Source organism: Neoarius graeffei, chromosome 19 (assembly GCF_027579695.1).
Source record: "Neoarius graeffei isolate fNeoGra1 chromosome 19, fNeoGra1.pri, whole genome shotgun sequence".
Classification (NCBI taxonomy): Eukaryota; Metazoa; Chordata; class Actinopteri; order Siluriformes; family Ariidae; genus Neoarius; species Neoarius graeffei.
The window spans coordinates 33,073,909-33,090,922 of record NC_083587.1 but is presented as its reverse complement, the minus strand read 5'-3'; the positions used below and the strand labels follow the sequence as shown (position 1 = coordinate 33,090,922).

The 17,014-nt window shown below is 39.4% G+C and overlaps 1 protein-coding gene across 1 annotated transcript in view; it reads left to right on the top strand.

The window, feature by feature from the left end:
* Positions 1-17,014, top strand: part of mtrr (5-methyltetrahydrofolate-homocysteine methyltransferase reductase) — an 81,661-nt gene that overhangs the window by 39,507 nt on the left and 25,140 nt on the right. Inside the window, exon 12 of the mRNA XM_060899997.1 lies at positions 679-797. Within this exon, the coding sequence (XP_060755980.1) occupies positions 679-797 (119 nt within the window). The remainder of the gene's footprint in view (positions 1-678; positions 798-17,014) is intronic.

Genomic DNA, 17,014 nt, shown 5'->3' with positions numbered 1-17,014 from the left:
GATATGAGCAATCGCGCACTCTGATTGGCTACTCTACTACTAGGATATCAGCTCATATACCATGAGTAGAGAAAAACAAAATGGCAGAGTGTGATGCTGAACCAACCGAGGATGAAATAAAAACTACTTGAAAACAACCCCCCCCCCCCCCCCCCCAAAAAAAAAGCAACAAAATATGCTATAAAAGTATTTAATGGTAAGAATGTATCTTTTTTTTCAAGAAATTATTATTATAATAGCATTTTTTTCACAAATTGCTACTGTCATTTCACCAGTTTTTTTCCATTCTAAGTGGAAATGATATTGTCGGACGTTTTGTATAAAGTTTTTGTTGATTGAATTTGCAAAAAATAAAAATGCTCTGTTTCTCAAAATCCAGTGAATGTGGATAGAATAAAACAGTTATTCCACTCAATCTCATTGTACATGGCTTATCAGTGCTATGCGCCTCGTCGGTTATCAGCTCCTGTATGACTCAATTTCATGGAATAACTGTTAATCATCACACAGTTCATGCAGAATACCTTAGGAAGAAGCACTTCAAATAAAAGGAGTCTGATCCATGTCGATATCAGATAAATGTCAAAGTTAATTATAATTCAGTTATGTCTTGTGTTGCAGTGGGCAGTCATTTGAAATAAAGCAAAACTCTGTCATTAATATATTTTCTTCTCTCAGGTCCACGTCAGTCCTCGTCTCAACAACACCTTCCACTTGCCCTCTGACCCCACGGTTCCAATGGTGATGGTAGGGCCAGGGTCAGGTGTTGCACCCTTCATCGGCTTCCTTCAGCAAAGGTACAGCTTTCTCAAATCTCCTTTCTCATTTATAAGAACTCAGACAATGAACATTTGCAAGGACAGTTCCACTGAATGGTTTTATATAGAGTTACAGTCTTGTATTAACTCGTGTTCTAACAGATTATAACTAATGAGCTAACTGTTATGATCACAGCTCCTAAAAATCCCTAACAAATAAGATAAAACTTTATTAATTCCGAAGGAAATTATTGTGCCAGAAATCGCTTGATAACAATACAGTATGTTAAAATGCAACAATACAAGCTGAAAATAAACTGTATGTAAAATAAAACTGTACAAGAAGTAAATGCCTAAAAAAAAAAAACCACCCCAGTGCCTAATAGAACAATAAAATAGCAATAGAAATACTGAAGGTTACATAAGGGGCTAAACTACAAAATTAAGATGGGGAGTGGAGGGAAAAACAAAACAGTGCCTAGATAGTTGGCTTTCTAACAATAGAAATAAGGTAAGTTATGTAAGAGGTTAACCTGATGGGGAAAGTAAATATTATACATGGCGTTGGGGCGGGGGGGACATTACTGCACACGACAACTGTTTTTTGGACGATATTGGTGTTATTGTCTTGGTTGATCAGCTACCCGTCCTGCAGGAGGGGGAGGAGTTCTATAGTTTGATGGCCACCGATAGGAAAGACCTCCTGTGGCGTTCTGTGTTGCTCCTTGGTGGCCTCAGTCTCCCACTGAAGGTGCTCTGATGTGACACCACTGTGTCATGCAGGGGGTGGGAGGGATTGTCCATAATACTGAAGTTTCCTCAGCATCCCCCTCTTACCCCTTTTCCACCAAATCAGTTCCAGGGCTGGTTTGGGGCCAGTGCTTAGTTTGGAACCGGGTTTTCTGTTTCCACTGACAAAGAACTGACTCTGGGCCAGAAAAAATGGTTCCAGGGTAGCACCAGCTCTTTGCTGGGCTAGAGGAAAGAACCGCTTACGTCAGCGGGGGGGTGGAGTTGTTAAGACCAACAACAATAGCAAGACCGCGAGAGGGCGCCATTTTTAAATAAGCGACAAGATATCATGGATGCAGTAAAGCAGCAGTCATCCATTGTTGCTGCTGCTGCTTCTTCTTCTTCTTCTTCTCTGTGTTGTTGTTGCTTCGATGTTCGCGCTAAGGTTTATGCAAACGCACTGACGTATACAGTGACGTAATGACATGGCTCCCCTTAGCACCCTGAGCTATGGAAAAGCAAACTGGTTCTCAGCTGGTTCGCAAGTTGAACGAGTTGTGAACCAGCACCAGCACTGGCCCCGAACCAGCCCTGGAACTGATTTGGTGGAAAAGGGGTATCTGACGACTCCATTTCCACACCCAGAACGGACCCAGCTTTCCTGATGAGCTTGAGTCTGTTGGCATCAGTTGCCTTCACCCTGCTGCCCCAGCATACCACAGTGTAGAAAATGATGCTGGCTACCACAGAGTGATAAAATATCTGCAGCATGGTTCTATAGACACTGAAAAACCTGGGTTTCCTGAGTCAAAACAGGCAGCTCTGACCTTTCTTGTATAGGGTGTCTGTGCCCCCCAGTCCAGTTTACTATCTATATGGACGCCCAGGTACCTGTATTCCTCCATGCTGTCCACCGCCGTTCCCTTGATGGTGACTGGGCTCAGACTGGTCCTTTGCTTCCTAAAGTCCACCACCAACTCCTTAGTGATGAAGTTTGAACAAATTCGCAGAAGATAAGCCACTTCGACACATGAATCTGGAATAACTGATGGTTGTGTAGGTGTTTTGAATTCTCTGATTATAGCGGACACCCTGGAAGTACCATCCTTTCCTCATCTTACATTAGTAATCCTTTAGCCAGCGCTCTCAAATTGATTTGCCAGCTTACAAGATTGTGTGCGTGCGTTTGGTGCCCCCTGAATGAACCCATCTAGGGTATATTCTTGCCTTATGCCCAGGGGTCCCCAGGAAAGGCTCAGGATCCACTGCGACCGTGAATAGGATTGAGCAGTTACTGTAGAGAAATGAATAAATTAATATTCATGAGCCTCGGTGTCATGTCTGTGAGAGCATGAGGGAAAACATCATTTCTAAATGTTCAGTAGTGGAAGCAGGTTGGCAAATATTAATCAGAGCATCAGCAGAGTGAGCTTGCACTTTGGTAAATGCCTTCTTGGAACATTTCATCATGTTCGTCAGACATGTCTGTCTCTACAAAGACAAAAGAGGAAAATGGGAGAAAAGAGGGCCAGGATAGATGTGTGCTGGTTACCTCTGCCAACTGTTTTGGAGAAGATTGTTTTTGTCTCCATTTGTTTGTTTGTCTGTCTGTTCCCAATGTTTTTTTCCATTCCCTGGTGTTTTTCCATTCTTCAGCTCTCCAGTTAGATAGATAGATAAACTTTATTTCAGCAGGGTAGCCCATTCAGCACAGCTGGTATCCATAGGGGCTCTGCAAAAACTATCCTGATTTACAATTTCAAAAATGCATAACCATAATCTTTAAAAATCTCATTATGATTAAAAAATTAATTACAACTACCATTATGGTCTTAAGAGGGGAAAAAAAACAATAAAATTAAGAAAAAGATGTATGAAACTAACAAAAGCATCATAATTATATAATATAAATAAAACTATGGAAAATATGACCTAATGAGCTTTTTAAATTGATTTTAGAGACGCAGTTGATTTAAGGGTTGATTTGTTATATTAGAACTAACTTAGTATATGGTATATATTTATTTATGGGGATAGTTTATGTATTTATATTTACAGGGATAGGTATGTAGTAGATATTTATTTTTGTAATTATATATTTATATAGATATTTATTAAGTGTGTATATATATAATTTTTTTTGTAGTTATACATTTATATAGATATTTATGAAGTGTATATATGGTATGTAGTATATATTTATTTTTGTAATTATATATTGATATAGATATTCATGAAGTGTATATATGGTATATATTTTTATAGGTGTATTAATGTAGTTTGGATTTCGGGGTAGTTAAAAAGGGGTGAGAAATTTAAAAAAAGTATTGTACTTCTTCCCACTCCTTTTTCGAACAATGTGCGGTGTTTTGTAATGTCTTAGTTCTTTATTTATTTTTTTAAATTTCTCATTTTCTTTCTTTTTGTATGTACAAATAGTTACATACATTTTTTATACATGTTCGAAATAAAAAAATAAATCCATTCATTCAAAAATAAATTCATTCAAATTCATTCAATTCAATATTTGCTGGCAATGAATTAAAAAGTATTGAACCTGAATATCTAAAAGTTTTGTTTTCCAAGCATAAGCTTAGGTTTTGGTAAATGCAGGTCAGATTTATGTTGAGCGTTATAATTATGAATACTTGAGTTCCTAGTGAAATAATTCCTCAAATATTTAGGAACTAAATTATGAAGGCATTTAAATACTAGCAAACACTTATGAATTTTTCTGTTTATCTTTAAATCAACCCACTTTAAAACTTCTATAGCATCTTTAGAGGAGTCTCGTCTGGCGATAACGCGAGCTTTTTTATTTTTTATTTTTTTTGTAGCCTCCAAGTTTGTGCAACTTCCAGTGGATAAACTACCCCATGTACGGTCAGCATAGTTTAGAACTGGTTCGATTATACTATGGTAAACACATTTTGCAGCTTTAAAAGTGAGACAGTGTTGAACACATGACGGAAGTATTGTAGACAAAGTCAGAATGTTCCTTCCACGTAAGGCTTTCATCTAGCATAATGCCCAGTTGAAGCCTGGGTTTACTCTGCTTCAGATTCATCTTGGTTGAGAAGAGTAGAACTCGATATTGTCTTCCGCTGTAGTCACAGTTTACAAAATATGGACGAGTCACGGAATACGGATTCACGGAAAATAAAACGTATAATACAAAGTATGGCTCTTTTTATTTACAGGTATGATATTTTCCATGAAATGTCAATAGTGAATTAATAAAGTAAACATATAAATGCAGGTAAGATATATTTTAATTATGAACTTCAGCAGTAGACTTTGGTTTAATTCGTTCAATGTCTTCCATGCCTAAAATTACAATAAGATCCAGAACAGTTGCAATAAAATGAACAAATCCTTTTTCATATGCAGTTGCTTGCAAATTTATTAGGACATCTTTATTCGGCCTTTCTTCGGTTTTGTTTTTCTCTTTGAGGTGATGAATTTGACAGACATTCCGTGGCATGTCTGTGATTTCTGCCTTCTTTCCTGTGCCTATGGACTTTGTATAATTTATGGACACTTCGGTCAGTCCGTGTTGCTTTTTACCGTCTCCTCCATCTTTTTAATGACCGAAGGCTTTGGTCTTATGAATATTTTTGTTTGCTTTATGCAATTTCCATGTGCCTTCAGTTTAGATAGATTCATCACTGATGTAATGGAACACTGCAATGTTCTTAAAGTTTGGCATCAACAGGATGTAAACTTCTTTTCCACATCAGTCTTTGCGTGAAATATGTAAACTTCACCCCCTTTTGGTAAAAATGCCATTTCAAAGTTGTGTTCTCTGTAGATTATTAGATGTTCCACATCTCTTATCGCAAGACTTGTCTGCCGATTAGTGAGTATTGGCTCGACTTTATCTGACGCTTCTACCTCCATCATGTAGCTACCATTTGGCAGATAACGTCACCGTGGAGACAATCTTTGTGACGTCTGTGTCATTGTTCCATAGACTCGTAACAACATCCATGAAATTAACCATCCATGATGTATCGTCTGTATGAAATCTGTAATCTACTGAAACATCCGTGACCAATCTGTAAATTACTAGCATCTGTGATATATCCGTGCTTGATTGCGCAAAGTGAGTGATTTCATGTACATTATTTGCTAGGGAATCCCCTCAAATTAAATAACTCCCAGCCACAGAATGGCCTGGTATTTTGTGAGATATTACAGAAATATACATACATCACAAGGACCACATTTCAGAGGGAACTAAATTTCACTGATTTGATGAAATCGAAAGGCCGTCTCTTTTTAATAGTAGCTAATGTGAAAAGGCTACTAAAAAGTCTGGTCCATGTTGCAGCAAGCAAGCTAGGTAAACGCAACCTTAGAGACCGGAGTCTGAAAGAAAAATATGCTCATGACGACTGCATATCCTCTGGAAGGGTGATTTGTGTCATGCTTCAGAAGTGACTCTATAATTTTATAAAAACCAAGCTGCCTATGTCCTCTGCAAACCTCAAACCACACACACACTGTACTACCTGTCAGAGAACTGTCATCGTGTTTGTGGGTTAAAAAATAAGCTGTGTGTGTGTGTGTGTGTGAGAGAGATAATGTGAAAGTGTGTATGATTGACTTGTTGATATCACCTCTGTGGAAAACAACATTAAAGCTGATGAATGGAGAATGGTGATGTATCTGGAACACACACAACATAAAACATCAAGGCTTCTGATATGTAGCAGATAGCACGTATTTGGTCACATTTCTTGTGATGCATTTACTACTACTACAACCCCAAATCCATAAATTTGGGATACTGTGTAAAATGCAAATAAACAGAGAATATGACTATTTGCAACTCTTGGAAACCCTATATTTCATTGAAAATAGTACAAAGACAACATATCAGATGTTGAAACTGAGAAATTTTGTTTATTGAAAAATATATGCTCACTTTGAATTTGGTGTCAGCAACATGTTTCAGAAAAGTTGGGACAGGGGCATGTTTACCACTGTGTTGCATCACCTCTACTTTTAACAGCACTCTGTAAACGTTTGGGAACTGAGGAGACCAATTGCTGTAGTTTTGAAAGAGAAATGTTGTTCCATTCTTGCCTGATATACAATTTCAGTTGCTCAACAGTTCTGGGTCTCCTTTGTCGTATTTTGCGCTTCGTAACGCGACAAATATTTTAAAACGGAGACAGGTCTGGACTGCAGGCAGGCCAGTTTAGCACCTGGACTCTTTTACTACAGAGCCATGAAGTTTTAATATGTGCAGAAAGTGGTTTGGTATTGTCTTGCTGAAAGAAGGAAGGCCTTCCCTGAAAAAGATTTTGTCTGGATAGCGGCATATTGCTCTGAAACATGTATATATCATTCAGCATTAGTGATGCCTTCCCAGATGTACAAGCTACCCATGTCATGTGTACTAATGCACCCTCATACCATCACAGATGCTGGCTTTTGAACTGTACACTCATAACAAGCCGGATGGTCCCTCTCCTCTTTAGCCTGGAGGACGTGGTGTCCATGATTTTCTAAAATGAATTTCTACTTTTGATTCGTCAGACCTCAGGACAATTTTCCACTTCGCCTCAGTCCATTGTAAAAGAGCTCAGGCTCAGAGAAGGTGGCGGTGTTTCTGGATATTGTTTATATCTGGTTTTAACTTGCATTTGTGGATGCAGTAATGAACTGTTTTCACAGACGATGGTTTTCTGAAGTGTCCCTGAGCCCATACAGTGATTTCCACTACAGACTCATGTCTGCTTTTAATGCAGTGTCGCCTGAGGGCCTGAAGATCACAGGCATCCGGTGTCAGTTTTCAGCCTTGTCTCTTGCATACAGAGATTTCTCCAGATTCTCTGAATCTTTTAATGATATTATGTACAACAGATGATGTGATCCCCAAATTCTTTGCAGTTTTACATTGAGGAACGTTATTCTTAAATTGTTGCACTGTTTGCCCACACAGTCTTTCACAGAGCGGTGAACCCCTCCCCATCTTTACTTCTGAGAGACTCCGCCTCTCTGGGATGCTCTTTTTATACCCAATCATGTGACTGACCTGTTGCCAATTAACCAAATTAGTATTTATTTTTAAGCATTACACAACTTTTTCAGTCTTTTGTTGCCCCGTCCCAACTTTTTTGAAACCTGTTGCTGACGTGAAATTCAAAATGAGCATATATTTTTCAAAAACAATAAAATTTCAGTTTCAACATTTGATATGTTGTCTCTGTACTATTTTCAATGAAATATAGGGTTTCCATGATTTTGCAAATCTTCACATTGTGTTTTATTCATGTTTCACACCGTGTCCCAACTTTATGGATTTGGGGTTCTACTACTACTACTACTACTACTACTACTACTAATAATAATAATAATAATAATAATAATAATAATAATGATGATGTATATCCATAAATACATGGAAGACATTTTTTGGAAATCTTTCACCTTAAAAGTTAAGTTCAATAAAGCTGAACACTAAATATTTACATAACATAAGAACCTAATGTTAATAATATTAGGAACCCACATGGAGATTTTTAATCCAGGTTTTGCAATAAATAATATTGTTCAATTGCCTCAGACCTCAGAAATTAACCTTTCAAAATGTAATCCATCTATAATTTTTTTTTTTTCTAAATTCAAACATTTCATAGTCCAAGAACACGACTATAAGAGGTTGTACAGGCTGGCTGACTCGTTAACCACAACATTCATTAGTCACTGCTGTGAAGATGTCAAATCGTAGAGCGATACAGTCAGGAAAGCAAATGTACTTTGTTGGTCTGAAAATATTTTAGAAGAGATGAAGCACAAACTGTAACACTACACTTTTTGAAACCTTTACTTAATGGAACGTTAGCGGTCACTCTGTATGAAGCGTAGATGTGTGTGCAAGATATATATTTTTAAAGAGCCCACTCACACCTGCTCCCTTGGGTTATTTCTGTTGAAGCTAAATGACATTGAAATAAAATCCTTGCACTGAGACGTAGTGAATTTTGTCGTGACCAGTTCTGTATGAAAGAACCCATTCCGTGCAGCTGATTGTGTGGGAGTGGACAGTGAAGTACAGTTAGTTTCATGTCAGAGCAGCAGTGCGTGCTAGCTCATAGAGGCCTGTTATCCAAACACATTTTTGGATGCAGTTTAACTTACCCGGTTGTTAAAACTCTCTCTCTCTGCTATAAATATTGCATACTCCGTTTAAGGAAGGCTGGTCATTGAGCCTTAAGGAGGACTTTGTTGGTGCATATGAGCTTCCATGCAGCACGCTCTCGGTTTCAGAATCCGTGATTTAAGCCGAGCTGCTACATCGTCCACATAGGTGCCTTTTTAACAAGTGCTGCAGTGTTCTCATCTCATTATCTCTAGCCGCTTTATCCTGTTCTACAGGGTCGCAGGCAAGCTGGAGCCTATCCCAGCTGACTATGGGTGAAAGGTGGGGTACACCCTGGACAAGTCGCCAGGTCATCACAGGGCTGACACATAGACACAGACAACCATTCACACTCACATTCACACCTACGGTGAATTTAGAGTCACCAGTTAACCTAACCTGCATGTCTTTGGACTGTGGGGGAAACCAGAGCACCCGGAGGAAACCCACGCGGACACGGGGAGAACATGCAAACTCCGCACAGAAAGGCCCTCGCCGGCCACGGGGCTCGAACCCAGACCTTCTTGCTGTGAGGCGACAGCGCTAACCACTACACCACCGTGCCGCCTGCTGCAGTGTTAAATAGCGTAATATGATGCACATTATTTCACTGATTATTATTATTTTCATTTTCTATTTTGTAACATAACATAGCTTGTTTGTGACTTGATTGAAGTACGTTTTGATGAATCCTTTGCTGTTATTTATCAGCTTATCAGTTTAACTGCAGTAATGTCCTAAATCATGTTTTGCTTTAAGTGTGGAATAGACTGATCATTTTACTTGCTGATTCGTAATACAAAAAAGTAAGTTATACAACCGCTAGTAGCTACTAAAACATAAATAACCTTCAAACACATAATCCATGTGCGTGACTGGAGGGAAAGAACTACCTCATTTTTTAAAAAAATACACACTCATCTGAAAATCTAACCAGGGAATTGTTATAAGTGAATTCATAAATGTTTATTAGCAGAGCTCCTCGAGCGGAGCCTCATACTTAAGAGAATATGGGAATGCATCGACCTGATTTTTTGACGAATGACGAACGTATACCACCAACGGGGAACCTGACCGTAAGTGTAAGGCAACGTATCGCATTAACACTTGACCACCGGACAATGAAATCTGTATCTTAATTTCCATAAGATAGATGGTTTTTTTTATCCAACGGTTATTTTTAATTTGCTTTTTAAAAATAATGTGGGATTATTTACTAACAAACTGTCAGTTAAAATTGATGTCTGCAGACGGATGTAAGTGCAGGAAGATTTATTTACAACACAGACAGGCATACAAATATAAACATTAGGTAAACAGCAGAGTCATAAACAGCCAAGGATCATCTGAGGGGCAAACAGAACAGAGGCAGGGCGAAAGGCAGAGTCAAAGATCAGAGTGATGGAAGGCTTAACATGAGACATAGGGAACAACGCGTGTGCTTTGCAAAGTCCTAGAGTTACTGGAATCCTTATATGTGCCGTGATTGCACTCTGATCAGGGATAGGTCTATGCAATTATTAGTCCTTGAGGTGCGTGCAATGCTCTCGGAGCACAAAATGCGCGTGGACGTGAAGAACACTTCGATGTGCACGGACGTGACACAACACTTGACAACCGGACAACAAAATTTATATCTTTATTGACACAGATTGGTTTTTATCCAGTGGTTATTCTTGATTTTTTTTGCTTTTTAAAAAATAACGTGGGATTATTTACTAACACATTTTACGGAAACATTCACAACAGTTTCATATAAAACTAGTTAAAACAGTTTTATTAATCCACTAGCTTGTTGGACAGTTGATAGTTTTGCTATGATTGAGCTCTAATAAGGAACAGGTGCATGCTAATTAGTCCTAATGGCATGTGCAGGCTTTGCAGTTTGTGGCTGTATAGGAAGTGCGTGGACGTGACCAATGTAACCAGACAACTGTTTGACTTATCAAGTTTGATGTTGGGTCATAACTCATCTCATTATCTGTAGCCGCTTTATCCTGTTCTACAGGATCGCAGGCAAGCTGGAGCCTATCCCAGCTGACTACGGGCGAAAGGCGGGGTACACCCTGGACAAGTCGCCAGGTCATCACAGGGCTGACACATAGACACAGACAACCATTCACATTCACACCTACGGTCAATTTAGAGTCACCAGTTAACCTAACCTGCATGTCTTTGGACTGTGGGGAAAACCGGAGCACCCGGAGGAAACCCACGCGGACACGGGGAGAACATGCAAACTCCGCACAGAAAGGCCCTCGCCGGCCACGGGGCTCGAACCCGGACCTTCTTGCTGTGAGGCGGCAGCGCTAACCACTACACCACCGTGCCGCCGGATCATAACTCTATAAAGTGAAAGCGCTGGTTCACTGCTGTCCACCAGGCACCCAGCAGAGTCACACCATAATAAATGTCGTGGTGTTGTTTCTGGTGCATGGCATGCAGTGTCAAAGAAAGGAATAAATATGCATTCGTAACTCATCATTGGTATCACTGTCGCAAGACAATGCAGCAATTTATTGACGCGAAATACACAATACTACACAATTCGATGGTTCATATGCTTTATTATTATTATTATTATTATTATAATATTCGGGTTGATTTTGTGCCCTTGCTCATACACTCATCAGGAGCTCTGCTTTTAAGCAGTGCATAAATATCTATATATTATTAATGTTTAGTGAATTGAAAAGTGTTAATCATTTTATTTTACAACCTTGGAAAAGTCCCAAGTCATTATCACTCTAATTAATGCTTCTAGCACAACGTATCTTCATTTTACAGTTAATAGTAGCACAGGCTAGTCACTTATCTGTAGGATTAACGGCTTTACTCTCCAAGTGCACCTGCCTTTTAATAAAGCACTCCTTTACTGTCCCATCAGGATCCGAGAGCAATCAGTTAATAGATTCCACAAAGATTAAGCTTTCCCTAATTAATTGCTTTTCTGTATCATTTTGTTTGGTTTAAGTTAATAAGGGTGATTTTTAAAGTTTAATAACCTGAACTCCAGGTGCTCTGAAGCTTTTGACTGATGCTGTACACAGTTGTGTGGTAAAGGTGAAGACACATTTAAATACACTTTCTGAAGTGATAAAAATAAAAATAAAAATCAATAATTGTTTCTGTATTCACAGCGTAAAACTAAATATTAATGAAATCATACTTCCTCTTTGTGTTTTCAAATGTTCTTTTTCGAATACATCGTCTAGGTTATGTTGTTTGTCTTCTTGGAGAATATTTCTTCTGCATTGGCAGATCAATTTCCAGTCAGTCTGATTGATTTTATCAGAAACATGGTCCATAGCTTAATAAACTACAAATATTTATATTGCTTTTTTAATATACTTTTATTCTAATGTATTAAGCACAAATGCAATACAAACTTTATATTAAAATGTAGGGTGTCTAAGACTTTCACATTATACTCTAAACGGTATATATTTACATACATATGGGGAAGCCATGGCCTAATGGTTAGAGAAGCAGCTTTGGGACCAAAGGTCGCTGGCTCAATTCCCTGGAGAAGCAGGAATGGCTGAAGTGCCCTTGAGCAAAGCACCTAACCCCCAACTGCTCTTCGGGCTTCTCTGGGTATGTTGTACGTCGCTGTGGATAAGAGCATCTGCTAAATGCTTGTAGTGTCCTGTAACGCAATGTTGATGGTTGCTAATTTGTTATTTAATCCTATCATAACTGCATAACTTTTTCCAGAAGAGGTTTCCCTACTCCGTCACACCCGCCTCATTAGATATCCAAGACATGATGTGGTGGTCAGCTGAGCTTTGTTTACAAAGCGTTACTATCGCAGGGGCAACCTGCTAATCGTTAAAATGCCTTACACTTGCGTTGTTTTGCGCTATTCGGATAGCGCAAACAAACTATGAAACTGATCAAAGGTTCTTCCAGGTTCCCCATGAAGTAATAAAGGGTGAAAGAACAGGTTTTTACCAAAAGAGGATGAGAAAGTTGGCTCTTGAACCTTTTGCTGCAATGGAAGGGAGCGGAGTTGAAGAACACTCGAGTTTGCAGTGATCACTTTTGTGAAAGGTTTGTAAATTCCTCTGATTAATTTCGTTTGGATTCGCAAATCACTTTTCTCGCCATTTTCTGTTATTTCATGATGTTTTGAAGTTCAGGAGACAATTCCGTCCTCAGATGTGTTTTTGTTTTACTGTTTGATCGTGGTTGCCGTATTGTAAACTAACGCGTATGTTTTCACTTTACTTATCAGGAGGTCCTAGTAATCTTTACAAGGATGATGAGATAATCTAGATCCACGTAAATACAAAAGCAGAGCTCACGGGTTAACAGCACGAAACTGCTTCCCTGGCCACGCAGTTCTAGTGAGCCGTGATAACTTCTCCGTCCTGTTTCACCAATACCCAGGTCTATTAAAGGGGTTTCTGTGAATCTTTGTGAATGATTTACCTGGAAGAGAAGAGCAGGGAGGATTGAGAACCGAGTGGCTGTGGTTTGTTTACACTTGATACGAATTCTTGTAGCATCCGAGCAATCATTCGCAAAGATGCTTACAAAAAGCCCAAAAATGCCTACTTACCCGGACAAAACCGATACAGGATTTATTTTGTAGTGTCCTGATCCCCAGATCTTTAACCCAGTCACATGTGAAAAGTTGTACGCCGCCATGCTCTTCCAGGTTTTCATCGGTTTGTCCGTGTAGAACGATTTTGGGGAACTCGGAGAGAGAATCTTCCAACTTGTAGGAAAAATTCTTCTTTACTAGCGTGTAAGGATCTGTCCCATCACAAAGAGCAACTTTTCTGAAGGTATCTTGACCGTGCATTGGCCTCTAAACTGCGAAAATGGATGCAAACGGTTTCATTAGCTCTTTGCATAACAGCAGCCAAACTGGTTTGCCTGACCACCACATCATTCACCAGAAGTAAACTCACAAGCAAAAGTCATGTGATTGAATGAATACAACCTATAAAAGCTGAGTAGTTGTCAAGGTTGTAGCCAACTGAACACCATTTCAAGTTCACCTCCATCCATCCTCATGCTCCATTGAGCTGTCTCGCCAAACAGTGAATTCTGCCTTGTTTAAAGGTTATTAGCTTCAGATTTGTCCCAACCACAGCCACCTATGATGCTTGTTGTCTATAAAAGATACTATTTATTCAGCAGGACAAAAGGAAGCCCAAAGCTTCCTCTTTAGCAGTACAACAGCAGGGGACACTTCGATCATCCCTGTCCTGAATTGATGGCTGGTAGCATGGTGTTGGAGGCACATTGTGCAGCTCAGGATGAGCCAGAGCTCGAAAGAAAGAAAAAAATGAAAAGGTCAGCACACACCGAAATCTCTGTGGCTCATCAGTGAGAAGCTGTGTTAGACAAGTCATGATTGAGAGCTAAAATCAAGAAACAAAAGCAAAGACCTGACCTAAATATCCAATTACTGATGAAACCCCATAATGCAACAGCATGTACTGTCCACGCTATCCACCCGGAAAGGGACAAAAATACCCATAATTAACCGTGCCACTGTGACATCTGAAGATGCTGCATTGGCTAAACAGTTCATGTGTCTGGATTGGGACACCCCGACAGTCGAGTGATGATTAGACGTTTAAAATGTGGCCGGAATAGTGAATAATTTGTGCTGTTTGGAACACATCTTTAGCGGACCGATTTACGGGAAGATGATTATGGTGGTGTTTGTGATCTTTGGAGTAAATAGAATGTGTGTGTGTGTGTGGTTTAGGATGCATCTACACTGGACTGATGACGGGGAGACGCTCGTAATGGTGCTTTGGTGACCTTTTATTGTAAATAGGATTTGTGATTTAAGACGTCCACAATAGACTGATGAGAAGAGCTGTTTGTGATGGTGTGTATGACTTTTGTATAGAAAATAGGGTGTGTAGTTTGGAACACATGCATCATAGACTGATGATGGGAAGACTATTGTGATGTTTTTATGACCTGGATAGTAAATAGAGTGTGCAGTTTGGGACACGTCCACAGTGTACTGATGATGTGAAGACACTTACAATGGTGTTTTTGTGTCCTACATAGTAGATGATGTATTGTTTGGGACACATCCACAGTGGACTGATAATTCGGAGATCTTTGCGATGCTGTTTGTGGCCTTTATTCGAAATAGGGTATGTGAATTAAGACACACCTACAGTCGATTGATAATGGGGGAAACATTAGTGATGGTGTTTTCATGACCTAAATAGTCAGGGGGTAGCCAAATCTCTAGCCTGGGTGAAGCAGAACTCATGTCCATGCTATTAGTTTAATTATTTATTCATTTTATCTTGTAATGTGAGGGGAGAATACCACAACTGAGATGTTTGCCAATAATTTGGTGACTTTTTGTTGAGCTTGCAAACACAATGGGCTAAATAAACCCTCAGCAGAAATGTATATACTTATTACTTTCCCTTAAATTGTACTAAAGCACTTACAGTGCTGCTTGAAAGTTTGTGAACCCTTTAGAATTTTCTATATTTCTGCATAAATATGACCTAAAACATCATCAGATTTTCACACAAGTCTTAAAGTAGATAAAGAGAACCCAGTTAAACAAATGAGACAATATTATACTTGGTCATTTATTTATTGAGGAAAATGATCCAATATTACATATTTGTGAGTGGCAAAAGTATGTGAACCTTTGCTTTCAGTATCTGGTGTGACCCCCTTGTGCAGCAATAACTGCAACTAAACATTTCCGGTAACTGTTGATCAGTCCTGCACACCAGCTTGGAGGAATTTTAGCCCATTCCTCCACACAGAACAGCTTCAACTCTGGGATGTTGGTGGGTTTCCTCACATGAACTGCTCGCTTTCAGGTCCTTCCACAACATTTCCATTGGATTAAGGTCAGGACTTTGACTTGGCCATTCCAAAACATTAACTTCATTCTTCTTTAACCATTCTTTGGTAGAATGACTTGTGTGCTTAGGGTCATTGTCTTGCTGCATGACCCAGCTTCTCTTGAGATTCAGTTCATGGACAGATGTCCTGACATTTTCCTTTTAGAATTCGCTGGTATAATTCAGAATTCATTGTTCCATCAATGATGGCGAGCTGACCTGGCCCAGTTGCAGCAAGACAAGCTCAAACCATGATACTACCACCACCATGTTTCACAGATGGGATAAGGTTCTTATGCTGGAATGCAGTGTCTTCCTTTCTCCAAACATAACGCTTCTCATTTAAACCAAAAAGTTCTATTTTGGTCTCATCCATCCACAAAACATTTTTCCAATAAACTTTTGGCTTGTTCACATGATCTTTAGCAAACTGCAGACGAGCAGCAATGTTCTTTTGCAGTGAACCCAGGAGAAAGCAGTGGCTTTCTCCTTGCAACCCTGCCATGCACACCATTTGTTGTTCAGTGTTCTCCTGATGGCGGACTCATGAACATTAACATTAGCCAATGTGAGAGAGGCCTTCAGTTGCTTAGAAGTTACCCTGGGGTCCTTTGTGACCTCACCGACTATTACATGCCTTGCTCTTGGAGTGATCTTTGTTGGTCGTTCACTCCTGGAGAGGGTAACAATGGTCTTGAATTTCCTCCATTTGTACACAATCTGTCTGACTGTGGATTGGTGGAGTCCAAACTCTTTAGAGATGGTCTTGTAACCTTTTCCAGCCTGATGAGCGTCAACAACGCTTTTTCTGAGGTCCTCAGAAATCTCCTTTGTTCGTGCCACAATACACTTCCACAAACACGTGTTGTGAAGATCAGACATTGATAGATCCCTGTTCTTTAAATAAAACAGGGTGCCCACTCACACCTGACTGTCATCCCATTGATTGAAAACACCTGACTCTAATTTCACCTTCAAAATGAACTGCTAATCCTAGAGGTTCACATACTTTTGTCACTCACAGATATGTAATATTGGATCATTTTCCTCAATAAATAAATTACCAAGTATAATATTTTTGTCTCATTTGTTTAACTGGGTTCTCTTCATCTACTTGTAGGACTTGTGTGAAAATCTGATGACGTTTTAGGTCATATTTATGCAGAAATATAGAAAATTCTAAAGGGTTCACAAACTTTCAAGCACCACTGTAACTGGCTATGTAAGTTATGTAAGCCATACAGTACATTATCACATTGTGTTAATTACTGCTTTTTAGTCTCGTTAGTTTGATTTCTGGGCAACCAAACATAGGACTGGGCAGTACACTGGCACTTCTACTTGCCTGGTGGGCTAACTAATGAATATCTCCATCCGTGATGGTGAATCGGGAACAATTTGGAATTCATCCATAGTATTTGTGAAGAAGTGATTATGATACAAATCATGTAGTGAGCCAAATCCATTTCTGAAATGTCCATTCTGTTTTCGGGTTGATTGTCAGCCCCTTGTGATGGTGT